We start from the raw sequence: 12,125 nt of genomic DNA, 5'->3' as shown, positions 1-12,125 counted from the left end.
ACGCCTGTAATCCCAGCACTTTGGGAGGCTGAGGCAGGAGGATCGCCTGAGCCCAGGAGTTTGAGACCAGCTTGGGCAGCGTGGTGAGACTGTGTCTCTACAAGAAATACAAAACTTAGCCAGGTGTGGTGGTGTGTGTCTGTGCTTCCAGCTATTCAGGAGGCTGAGTTGGGAGGATCACCTGAGCCTGGGGTGGTTGAGGCTACAGTGAGCTGTGGCCACGCCACTGAGCTCCAGTCTGGGCAACAGGGCGAGACTATGTCTCGAAAAAAAAGAAAAAAGAAAAAAAGTAAAAAGTGTGTCACATGGAAACCAGGGCCTCCCCCATTCCCTCTCTCTCTCTCTCTCTCTCTTTCTTTCTGTCTCTTGCTAATAAATAGACTTTATTTTTGTATTTTTGAGACAGAGTTTCACTCTACCACCCAGGCTGGAGTGCAGTGGCGGGATCACGGCTCACTGCAGCCTCAACCTACAGGCTGATGGTCCTCCCACCTCAGCCTTCCAAGTAATTGGGACTCCAGGCACACGCCGGCATGCACAGCTAATTTTTTTTATTTTTTGTAGAGACAGGGTTTCACTATGTTGCCCAGGCTGGTCTTGAACTCCTGGACTCAAGTGGTTCTCATGCCTCAGCCTCCTGAAGTGTTGGGATTACAGGCATGGGCGACCACACGGGGCCTTGGTACCTTACGATGAACTCAAGTCCGTAGTTTACATGAGGGTTCACTCTTGGTGTATATTTTAAGGGTCTGGACAATGGTGTGACGACATTTAACTCCCATCTTGGCATCATACGGAATAGTCTCGTCGCCCTAAAAATCCTGGGCTTTACCTACCCATTGCTCCTCGTCCTCCTCCTGAACACAATCTCTTTTTGTAACTTCCTCTTGGAAGTGATATTCCATCACTTTTGCCATATTCTGTTCACTAGAAAGAGCCGATAGGTTCAACCCACATTCAAGAGACCAGCATGAATACCAGGAGACAGAGATCCTTGGGGGCCACTGATCACGCCAGCCGCACAAAGGCGGCCACATCCCTGAGCCTGTCTTCCTGTGTGGTCCGCGGTGGATGTCCACGAGGCTTGCACCGGAGCGTCTTGTTCCTGAGTCTCACCACTGCCTGTGTGTGCACGAAGCATCTCGGTGCCAGGAAACCCAGAGTCTTCTCGTGCTGGGGTCTCCTATTCTGAGCTGGTCATGTGGGCACATTCTAGCCATGTGACTAGCTTGAAAGGTGGAAACTCAGGTGCCACCAAAACCAGGTGCAAATCATAACCCCAGATGTTAGCACTGAACAGTGCTGATGGGCTGGCACACTCTGCTCCGAAACAACTCACGGACCTGTGATGGCAGAGTGCTGTTTGTCTTTATAAGATTCCGTAGCAATGGCCAAGGGTCCTTAGTGTTTGTCTTTATAAGATTCCATAGCAATGGCCAAGGGTCTGTAGTGTTGGAGATAAGTATGTAGTCAATCCAGGTCAACTGAGATGGACTCATGCCATGTAGGCCACTCCCATGACCCTTGATCAGAGGCTTTAAAAAAAAAAAAAAAAATATATATATATATATATATATATATTTTTTTTTTTTTTTTTGAGACAGGGTCTTACTCTGTCACCCAGGCTGATTGTATGGCATGATCTCGGCTCACTGCAGCCTCCGCCTCCCAGGCTCGAGTGATCCTTCTACCTCAGGCTTCCAAGTAGCTGGGACTGTAGGCATGTACCACCATGCCCTGCTAATGTTTGTAGAGATGGGGCTTTGCTATGTTACCCAAGCTGGTCTCTTAACTCCTGGACTTGAGCAATCCACCTACCTTGGCCTCCCAAAGTACTGGGATTGCAGGCATGAGCTGCCACACCTCACCAAAAATGAATCATTCTTGCTAGGTCACTGGATGGGGTATGAAAAAACAAAAATAAATAAAAGTGAATCATTCTTGACAGGTCATTGGGTGGGTTATAAAAAATCTAAAAAGTGAAAATTAGAAAGAATCATTCTTCATTTGGAAGGCAATGGACGAATCTGTTCTACTTGTCTCTTCAGGGAATCACTGTATTCTGTGCAGACTCTGGATTGGCCGGGCACAGTGGCTCACGCCTGTAATCCCAGCACTTTGGAAGGCTGAGGCGGGCCGATCGCTTGAACTCAGGAGTTTGAGACTAGCCTGGGAAACATGGCAAAATCCCATCTCTACCAAAAAATACAAAAATTAGCCAGGGATAGTGGTGTGCGCCTGTAGTCCCAGCTACTCAGGAGGGTGAGAGGGGAGGATCACTTGAGCTTAGGAGGTGGAGGTTGCGGTGACCCAGATTGTGCCACTGCACTGCAGCCTGTGTGACAGAACAGACCGTGTCTCAGACAGAGGAGAGACAGACAGAGACATTCTGGATACATTTTTTCTTTTCTTTTTTTTTTGAAATAGAATCTCGCCTTGTTGCCCAGGCTGGAGTGCAATGGCGTGATCTTAGCTCACTGCAGCCTCCAGCTCCTGGGTTCAAGCAATTCTCCCACCTTAGCCTCCCAAATAGCTGGGACTACAGGTGAGTGCTACCACACTGGTTAATTTTTGTTTCTTCAGTAGAGACGGGGTTTCACCACGTTGGCCAGGATGGTTTCAAACTCCTGACCTTAAGGGATCCTCCTGCCTCAGCCTCCCAAAGTGCTGGGATTACAGGTGTGAGCCACTGCGCCCGGCCAGATTCTGGATAGATTCTGTAACAATCTGTTTAGCTCATGCGTCCTGCTGGGCTGCCCTGCCCCGCTCCACGTTCTAGGTCTCTGTAGCCATCAAACACTGCATTCGCCTGGCTGCTGGGATGAGTCCAGTGATGGACATATGACCCCTGCCAGGCCAGGGACCTTCTTGGGATTGATACAGACACTGGATAGGGACAGAGGAGTAACTCTCTTTTCCTTACAAAACTGTAAGGATGTCAGTGGCTTTGCCATCCTGTGGTGAGAACCTGCCTGAACATAAAGCTGATTTGGAGGAGGCAGAGGCGAAATACGGAGATAGAAGGACATTTTGATGACACAGCGTGACCTCCTGGATCCGGCCATGACTGAAGCCACAGGCAACCCTGGACTGTTGGCTTTAAAAGTCGACCATTCCTGCCAGACGCGGTGGTTCATGCCTGTAATCCCAGCACTTTGGGAGGCCGAGGTGGGCGGATCACCTGAGGTCAGGAGTTCGAGACCAGCCTGGCTAACATGGTGAAACCGTGTCTCTACTAAAAATACAAAAATTAGCCGGGTGTGGTGGCGCATGCCTGTAATCCCAGCTACTCGGGAGGCTGAGGCAGGAGAATCACTTGAACCCGGGAGGCAGAGGTGGTGATGAGTCGAGATGGTGCTACTGCACTGCAGCCTGGGCGACAAGAGCGAAACTCTGTCTCAAAAACAAAAAAAAAGTCAACCATTCCTCTTGGTCCGTAAGGCGGTTTTCACTGTGGTTTGTTTCTTGCCCTGAAGGAGTCCTCACTGCTATGCCTGGGTATGAGAAAGATTAAAACTTCGAACCCAAGGTGTTCTGAGTTGAAGCCACTTGTGTGCTTCAGGAGCCTTCACCCCACCTGCTTTCTATCAATCTACGTTAAGCTCCAGCCTTCCGGGCCCTGGCTTCCTTCCTGCTCCACTCGCTCCTGCTCCGGCCCCGTCATTGCTCTGCGGTGTGTGAATTCTGTCTCTTGGCCAGTCACTGAAGCCAGATTTCTTTTGTGAAGCTCACGCTTCTGGGAGGTAAGGTCTACACCGTCACTCGGGAGTCTGTCTAGCAGACACGTGGCCACACCAACCTGAAATACCAATGATTAAAACTCTTACAGTGGTTTGCTTCCCGGGTGCCAGGCCCCATCTCGGTGCTTCATTGCACTTGATTCTCACAGCACTAAGGTAGGAATTTGCAGTCTGGTCTTCAGATGAGAACACTAAGGCTCAGAGCGGTGAAGCAATCCGCCAGGGGACACAACGCTACATGTGCTGGGAAAGAGATTGATGCAGCTCTGATGTCAAAGCTCACCATCTTAGCTACTTTCCTAGAATGTTACCTCATGGTTGGGAGATGACCATGTTCCCCACCCCTGCCTCCCACCGCCACGGAAGGCACTGCTAAGCGACCGTCTCAGCCCAGTGCACCCCCACACTCCTCCATGCCCCAGGCCCCAGCCACTGTGGTGGACCTGGAGGGCACACGAGATGCCAGCCCCGTGGCTGCCCCCTGTTCTTTCTTTGCCTTTGCTTTTATACCCTGGACACAAGTGAGGTCCTGTGGCTGGCACTGGAGTATTTCCTGCCCCTTCCTCTCCATGGACAGCAGAGAGGATGGGCCTGGCCTCAGCACAGGGAGGGCCATTCCTGTCTGCTAAGCATTCTCCATGGCAGGACAGGACTCTCCCAAACGTCTCTGCAGTATATTCTAACACGGAGTGAGGGCAAATGTGGAAACTAACTGGCCTTTTAAGGAAGGGTGAGAAGAGGGCTGCTCTGCCGGCCCAGGGCTAGCAGGGACCATGATGCCCACTTCCACTTAACTTTTTTTTTTTTTTTTTTGAGACAGAGTCTTGCTCTGTTGCCCAGGGTGGAGTGCAGTGGTACCATCTTGGCTCACTGCCACCTCTGCCTCCGGGGTTCAAGCGATTCTCCTGCCTTGGCGTCCTGAGTAGCTGGAACTACAGACACCTGCAACCACGTCCGGCTAATTTTGTACTTTTAGCAGAGACAGGGTTTCACCGTATTAGCCAGGCTGGTCTCGAACGCCCGACTTCAGATGATCCACCTGCCCCGGCCTCCCAGTGTTGGGATTACAGGCCTGCGCCACCACACCCAGGCATTTCTACTTAACTGTCAAACGCGCATTCTGTGACGTCTGTATTGGCTTTTTAACTTCTCCTGTGTACACTCATTTCTTGTCTACCCCAAAACACTGTAAACTCTTGAAGGTCAGGGATGTCCTCTCAGCCCTCCATGCTGTCCCTCTCAGACCCACGGTGTTACTAAGGTAGCTGAGGCTTCCCTAGAGACCCCCCTTTTCCTTTGGGCTTTTTCAGCTAGAAATGCCAGGACACACACACACACACACACACACACACACACACACACACACACACGCAGGACTAGCCCCCAGCCACTGCCTTCGGGGAGTATAAATTCCCCAGCTTCCTCACCCTTAGGTGGGATAATTCTAGAAGTGGGTTTCCCTGTGGAATTAAGCTCCAGTTGCCCAGGATGAAAACTGGCCTCATACGCCCTGGAAGGGGGGCCAGACACGGTGGCTTATGCCTGTAATCCCAGTGTTTTGGAAGGCCAAGGTGGTAGGATTGCTTGAGGCCAGGAGTTCGAGACCAGCCTGGGAAACAGAGTGAGATCCACCCACCCCACCCCAATCTCTACAAACATTTTAAAAATTAGCCAGGCGTGGTGGTACTTGCCTATAGTCCCTGCTACTCAGGGGGCTGAGGTGGGAGGATCCCGTGAGCCCAGGAGGCGGAGTGCAGTCAGAGCTGTGACCACACCACTGCACTCCAGCCCGGCCAGCAGAGCTGGATCCTGTCTAAAAAGAAAAGTTCCCGGATTGGCCACCTTCCCTTCTCTGTATCACCCTCTACTCATCCTCTCTTCACCTCCCAGACTAGTTGCGTTTGAATCCTCGTCTCAGGGGCTGCTTCTGGGAGGGCACGAACTGCGGCAGCGCGTGGCCCTCACTGGCTGTTTGTGGCAGGGGGGAATGTGTACTCAGGAGACGCAGTGGAGCGAGGCTTTTTCTAACGGGGGATTAGGAGAGGACCATGTTTATAAAAGCAGTGATATTCCTTTTGGGATTTCTGTAGTAACTTCCCAGGGATGAAGTTCTGGAACCCACTTATTCTGAGGCCGTATAAAGGCAGGACATGCATTTAATTAAAACAGAAAAAGGCTCCAAGAGGTTCAGGGCATTGTCCGTGGGCCGACAGAAGCAGGTACTGTGTGAGGAGTTTCACCATGAGATGGAGACTTTAAGATGTAAATAATCGACACACTTTCTTTTCTTTTTGGGGCAGATTATAGACATCTAGCTGTGATGAGAAATAACAGAGATGCTTATTTAAGAAAAAGGAAATTCTGAAAAGAATTCTGTTCACTAAATTATGTTCTCGGGGAACTGTGGCTTTCCTGGGCAGCCGAGGGCATCTTGGTGATGGGAGAGTTGGCCTCGTGCGTGTACTGGTCTCATTTCCTTTTATGATGACTGTTTTTAACACATAAACTTGTGGTACAGAGAAATTAAAAGTTTGTCGCATTGTGGGTGGAGTTTTACTCCAGCAGAGTAGGCGCTAAATCAGAGCGTAGAAGCTTTGGGGTAAGGTTTCCTTCAAAGTAGAGATTGGGGTGCTCGGCTTTCAGTGTGGGCTGCCTGCAGCTGGAGCTGCCGTCTTTGTCTGAGAGGTACAGTAAGTTCTCAGGGGTCTCCTCGGCATCGGGGTCGGACTGGAAGCCCTTGAGGGCATCGGGGTCAGTGTGGAAGCCCTTGAGGGCGTCGGGGTCAGTGTGGAAGCCCTTGAGGGCGTCAGGGTCAGTGTGGAAGCCCTTGAAGGTGTTGGGGTCAGTGTGGAAGCCCTTGAAGGCATCGGGGTCAGTGTGGAAGCCCTTGAGGGCGTCGGGGTCAGTGTGGAAGCCCTTGAAGGCGTCGGGGTCAGTGTGGAAGCCCTTGAGGGCATCGGGGTCAGTGTGGAAGCCCTTGAGGGCGTCGGGGTCAGTGTGGAAGCCCTTGAAGGCGTCGGGGTCAGTGTGGAAGCCCTTGAGGGCATCGGGGTCAGTGTGGAAGCCCTTGAGGGCATCGGGGTCAGTGTGGAAGCCCTTGAGGGTGTCCGGGTTGGAGTGGAAGCTCTTGAGGGCATCGGGGTTGGACTGGAAGCTCTTGAGGGCATCGGGGTCAGTGTTGAAGCCCTTGAGGACATCGGGGATGGACTGGAAGCCCTTGAGGACATCGGGGTCAATGTGGAAGCCCTTGAGGGCATCGGGGTTGGACTGGAAGCCCTTGAGGGCATCGGGGTCGGTGTGGAAGCTCTTGAGGGCATCGGGGTTGGACTGGAAGCCCTTGAGGACATCGGGGTCGGTGTGGAAGCCCTTGAGGGCATCGGGGTCAGTGTGGAAGCTCTTGAGGGCATTGGGGTTGGACTGGAAGCCCTCGAGGGCATCGGGGTCGGTGTGGAAGCTCTTGAGAGCATCAGAGTCAGTGTGGAAGCTCTTGAGGGCATTGGGGTTGGACTGGAAGCCCTTGAGGACATCGGGGTCGGTGTGGAAGCCCTTGAGAGCATCAGGGTCAGTGTGGAAGCTCTTGAGGGCATTGGGGTTGGACTGGAAGCCCTTGAGGGCATCGGGGTCGGTGTGGAAGCTCTTGAGGGCATCGGGGTTGGACTGGAAGCCCTTGAGGACATCGGGGTTGGTGTGGAAGCTCTTGAGGGCATCGGGGTTGGACTGGAAGCCCTTGAGGACATCGGGGTCGGTGTGGAAGCCCTTGAGGGCCAAGCACCGGTACCGCTTTCTCCGGTTCAGTTTATAGATGCGAATCCTTTCCTTCTCTGCCTCTGGGTCAGCAAGAATTCCATCCCAACGCAGACTTTCGTTGATCTGGTTCGCAAGTTTCTCGGCTATTTCGGCAAAGTCGGGGAGGCTGACGGTGGAGGAGTCCGAAGGGAGGTGCTTGTTCTCCACTTTGTTCTGTCTGTGCTCCGGTTTCGGGCCACGGTCTTTGCCAGGACTTAAGATGTCATGAGAGGAGGAAGAAAGCAGCTGGCTCTTCACGCTCTGGCTCTGATGTTTATCTGCTGAGTAGATGAGCAGGTTAGTGTTTGTGGCAATGTCTGCCCTTGGCCTGCTGGGGATGGTGCCAAAATCACCCAAGATGGAAGAGGAGGATGGGGGCCCTTCCATATCCAGGGCTCAGGCTGCCAAGTCCACCAGCCTCGTGCCCACCCACTGCCTGTGTGATTTTGCTGGAACCATTTTGGGGCAGGAGGAACCATTCATTGAGCGCATGGTCTAAGCCAGGCCCTCTGGGTAAAGGCCATAGGCCCTGTTTTTCGGGGGAGGAAATCGAAGCTCAAAAAGTTTCAGGGACTTGCCAATGTCAGGAGCAAGTGACAGAGCTGGGACCTGAGTGCAGGCCAGGCCCCCAGGGCCCCGCTCTTTCCACCGGGCCGTGCTGCCCCCACACACCCTCACCACGTGCTCACCATGGCCATTCCCAGGTCTGGGAGTCTGTGACTCTACCCGAGTCTAGACACTTTATGATGGAAGAAACGGAAAACAACAGAAAAGCTTCCTAAATTTGACTGATGAAAGCAATATTATGCCAGAAATACTTCTGCTGCGTGGCTTGTACTGAATTTTTTTTTTTTTTTTTGAGACGGAGCCTCACTCAGTCTCCCAGGCTGGAGAGCAGTGGCTTGATCTCGGCTCACTGCAAGCTCCGCCTCCCGGGTTTACGCCATTCTCCTGCCTCAGCCTCCCGAGTAGCTGGGACTACAGGCGCCGCCACCTCACCAAGCTAATTGTTTTGTATTTTTAGTAGAGACGGGGTTTCACCGTGTTAGCCAGGATGGTCTCGATCTCCTGACCTCGTGATCCGCCCGTCTGGGCCTCCCAAAGTGCTGGGATTACAGGCGTGAGCCACCGCGCCCGGCTGTACTGATTTTTTAACATGAACAGCACTTCAGAATTATTTAACATGCACATAAAATGCTACAAATTGTGGTTCTTTCGTCAGCTCATCCTTTTATTTTAGGGGAGAGAGAAATACCTCCTTCCCTAAAAAAAAAAAAAAGAAAAGTAATCGTCTTTTGACACTTCTCTCCCTTCCTACGCCCTGAACACTGTCTGGTGCCCCCTGCTGACGGTATGAGGAACGTGTCACTGTAATTTCTACAGCGAAAAGCTACGCCTAAAGGACGGTGAACTGCCAAATTTCTTTTTGCAGATACACATAGGGCTTCTTCTTTTTTTTTTTTTTTGAGACAGAGTCTAACTCGGCCACCCAGGCTGGAGTGCAGTGGCACAATCTCGGCTCGCTGCAACCTCCACCTCTCAGGTTTAAGCAATTCTAGGCACCTGCCACCACGCTCAGCTAATTTTTATATTTTCATATAAAATATATGAAAGACGGGGTTTCGCCACGTTGGCCAGGCTGGTCTCGAATTTCCAAGTTGCTGGATTACAGGTGCGAGTCACTGTGCCCGGCCACACAGGGCTTCTTGACCTGAACTGCAGAATTTCTTGCCTTTGGACTACGATGCCACCTGAGAAGGACTTATAATCTTCCCATTGCTCCCTTCCCACACCGCACGGCCAATATGGGCAAGGCTGCCACTCCTGCCTCCTGCTTGCCTTGGTGCCAGCTCTGCCACAGAGGGCCAGGGCCCAGAAGTGGAGCTTAGGGCCCTCTCCCTGAGAGCCAAAGCCACTGAGGTGGGCCACATGGGCGACAGTGGCCTCACAGCACTCACGGGCACCTGCATTCTCTGTCACTGCTGTGCTCTCTCTCCTCGAAATGGGTGCTCAGTCCCTTTGTCAAGAAATCTAGGGGTTCTACAAGAAGAGCTTGGTGAGAGGTAGGGACTGGGGTTTATGGCAGGTGGGGTGTGTGTGTTTGTGAAGGTGTCCCTGAGACAGACTGCAATTCCTGCCTGCGTGTGACTACACACGTGAATGTGTAACACATTAACAGCCTGTGTCTGTGTGTGTAGACTATGAATGCGTGTGCATCACAGGGATCTGTGCTTTAGGGTTTTTTAAAATTATTTTTTTATTTTTTAAAGAGACAGGGTCTTTTCTGTTGCCCAGGCTGGGGTGCAGTGGTGCGATCGTAGCTCACTGCAGCCTGGAAGTCCTGGGTTCAAGTGATCCTCCCACCTCGGCCTCCCAAAGTGCTCGGATTACAGGTGTGAGCCGCTGCGCCCCGCCCTTTAGTTTCACTGTTGGTGTTACATTGCTATGAAGTGGAGAGTGGTGGAGGGTGTCAGGGATTATTGGAGGATGTCAGAGTGACTGGCGTGATGGGGTTTGTGCAGTCCAAGGCTGCCCGCTTGGTGGGTGCGAGGGGGAGCCCATGCAGTGAGGACATTTTATATACATGTCTGTGGGTGCGGGTGTCTACAGCACATCCAGAGGCAGGCAGCCTTAACGCACGAGGGTGTGAGGAGGGGAGGCAAGAGCCTGCCCTTCCCTGTGCATGAGAGTGAGGGCCTTTCAAGTGGCATCAGTGTGTTTGGGGTGGGGAAAGTGTATTGTGGGGAGGGCCTCTGTGGGGAAGGTGCAGAAGTTTAAGATTGCCAGTTTTGGCTGAGGGATTAACAAGTTGAGTGGGTGTCTTTGTGTGGGGCTGGAAGGCTCTTAGGAATGGTGGATGTCTGTGGGGGTCTCTGTGTGGGGCTAAGGGATCGCAAAGTTGGCGGATGGTCTCCATGGTGGGGGGGCTGGGGGCATCGCTGCGCTGCTGACCGGCATGTGTGGGGAGCAGGAGGACCTCGGTGCGGGACCGCTGAGCTTCTGTTTCCGGTCTGAAGGGTCTCCGGGTAAATCGGGGTCCCCGAAGAGTCTCCAGAGAACTGGAGCTGACACAGCCGCGCTAGCTGCTCCTCTTACCGTCCCCCTTGCCAGATCCCTTGGTCTTCTTCTTCCTTTTTTTCTTCTTCTTCACCTTCCGTTTGGCCAGCTCGGAGGCGCCGCCTGGGATGGGGGGCAGTCTAGACCCCTGCGGGCCCGCGGCGCCGCCCTCCCGCTCCTCCTCCTCGCCGTCGTTGTCCTCGTACCCCGATGCCCCTGCCCCACCGCGGCGGTCCATCCGCCCGCTGGGCTGCAACCCAACCCGCCCCGGGGGCGCCCGAGACCCGCTGCCGACTAGTGGGCGGCTCTTCCCGGGGACCGCCAGGCCAGGGCCACGCGTCTCCATGGCGACCACCCCCGCTGCGCCTGCGCAGTCAGGACGCTTCAGCCTGGTGCCCCACGGACTGCGGTGTGCGCATGCGTGCTTCTGTCTTTTGGCGACCTCAGCACACAGCGGTGTGCGAATGCGTACTTCTGTCGGGGCCCTTGACACACAGCGGTGTGCGCATGCGTGCTTCTGACGGAGCGCTAGGCACACAGAGGTGCACGCATACGTGCTTCTGTCGGGGGCCCTTGACACACAGCGGTGTGCGCATGCGTGCTTCTGACGGAGCGCTAGGCACACAGAGGTGCACGCATGCGTACTTCTGTTGGAGAACTAGGCACACAGCGGTGCGCGCATGCGTGCTTCTGTCGGAGCGCTAGGCACACAGAGGTGCACGCATGCGTACTTCTGTTGGAGAACTAGGCACACAGTGGTGCGCGCATGCGTACTTCTGTTGGCGAACTAGGCACACAGCAGTGCGCGCATGCGTGCGTCTGACGGAGCGCTAGGCACACAGGTGCACGCATGCGTACTTCTGTTGGAGAACTAGGCACACAGAGGTGCACGCATGCGTACTTCTGTTGGAGAACTAGGCACACAGCGGTGCGCGCATGCGTGCTTCTGTCGGAGCGCTAGGCACACAGGTGCACGCATGCGTACTTCTGTTGGAGAACTAGGCACACAGCGGTGCGCGCATGCATGCTTCCATCTGTTGGAGAGCCCGGCACAGCGATGTGCGCATGCGTGCTTCTGTCTGCTGAGCCCGGGCACACAGAGGTGTGCGCATGCGTGCTTCTGTCGGGGACCTGGGCACCCAGCGGCGCGCGCATGCGTGCTTCTGTCTGTTGGAAACCAGGTGACCGCACGAAGGGGAGGGTGGGCAGAGATTTTAAATCTCTGGGCTGACACGCGTCTCGTCCAGTCCGGTGCCTCCATCCTCCCGCCTTGGCCTCCCACCCCCACGCCTGGCTAAGATTTTTGGTTTTTGGTTTCAGGCTGGTCTCGCACTCCTGGGCTCCACCGATCTTCCCGCCTCGGCCTCTGAGAGCGCTGGGGTCACAGGCGTGAGCCCCCGTGCTCGGCCTCCTGCACCTGTTTAAATGCGGTGTATTCTCACCTCAATTTTTATTGCCTGAGTTTCAGCCTCGTACATCTACCCTGGACCCTCAAAGCCAATGTGTCCAAAACAAACTTACTTCTCCACTGTTTTCCATTTC

The 12,125-nt window shown here is 53.8% G+C and overlaps 1 protein-coding gene across 2 annotated transcripts; it reads right to left on the bottom strand.

Moving 5' to 3' along the window:
- Nucleotides 1-5,878: 5,878 nt before the first annotated feature.
- On the bottom strand, nucleotides 5,879-11,121 carry LIAT1 (ligand of ATE1). Of its 2 annotated transcripts, none has more exons than XM_077969730.1 (2): nucleotides 10,623-11,121; nucleotides 5,879-7,807 (listed from the first exon to the last, which is right to left on the bottom strand). In XM_077969730.1, the coding sequence occupies exons 1-2, from the start codon at nucleotides 10,927-10,929 to the stop codon at nucleotides 6,294-6,296; spliced, it is 1,821 nt and encodes a 606-aa protein (XP_077825856.1). In that variant the 5' UTR covers nucleotides 10,930-11,121; the 3' UTR covers nucleotides 5,879-6,293. The 2 variants fall into 2 exon arrangements, with proteins under 2 accessions (XP_077825856.1, XP_028692769.2); XM_028836936.2 differs by having other exon boundaries at nucleotides 5,879-7,804.
- Nucleotides 11,122-12,125: the final 1,004 nt, after the last annotated feature.

Source organism: Macaca mulatta, chromosome 16 (genome assembly GCF_049350105.2).
Source record: "Macaca mulatta isolate MMU2019108-1 chromosome 16, T2T-MMU8v2.0, whole genome shotgun sequence".
Taxonomy (NCBI): domain Eukaryota; kingdom Metazoa; phylum Chordata; class Mammalia; order Primates; family Cercopithecidae; genus Macaca; species Macaca mulatta.
Note: the sequence above shows the minus strand (reverse complement) of the source record. Positions and strands in the feature narration are given on the sequence as shown.

What these genes read in the sequence shown, in the direction of transcription:
- LIAT1 (XM_077969730.1), bottom strand. Translation starts at nt 10,929, where the DNA reads ATGGAGACGCGTGGCCCTGGCCTGGCGGTCCCCGGGAAGAGCCGCCCA. An exon ending in GGGATCTGGCAAGGGGGACG is followed by an intron (nt 7,808 to 10,622) that starts GTAAGAGGAGCA and finishes TCATCTACTCAG; the next exon opens with CAGATAAACATCAGAGCCAG.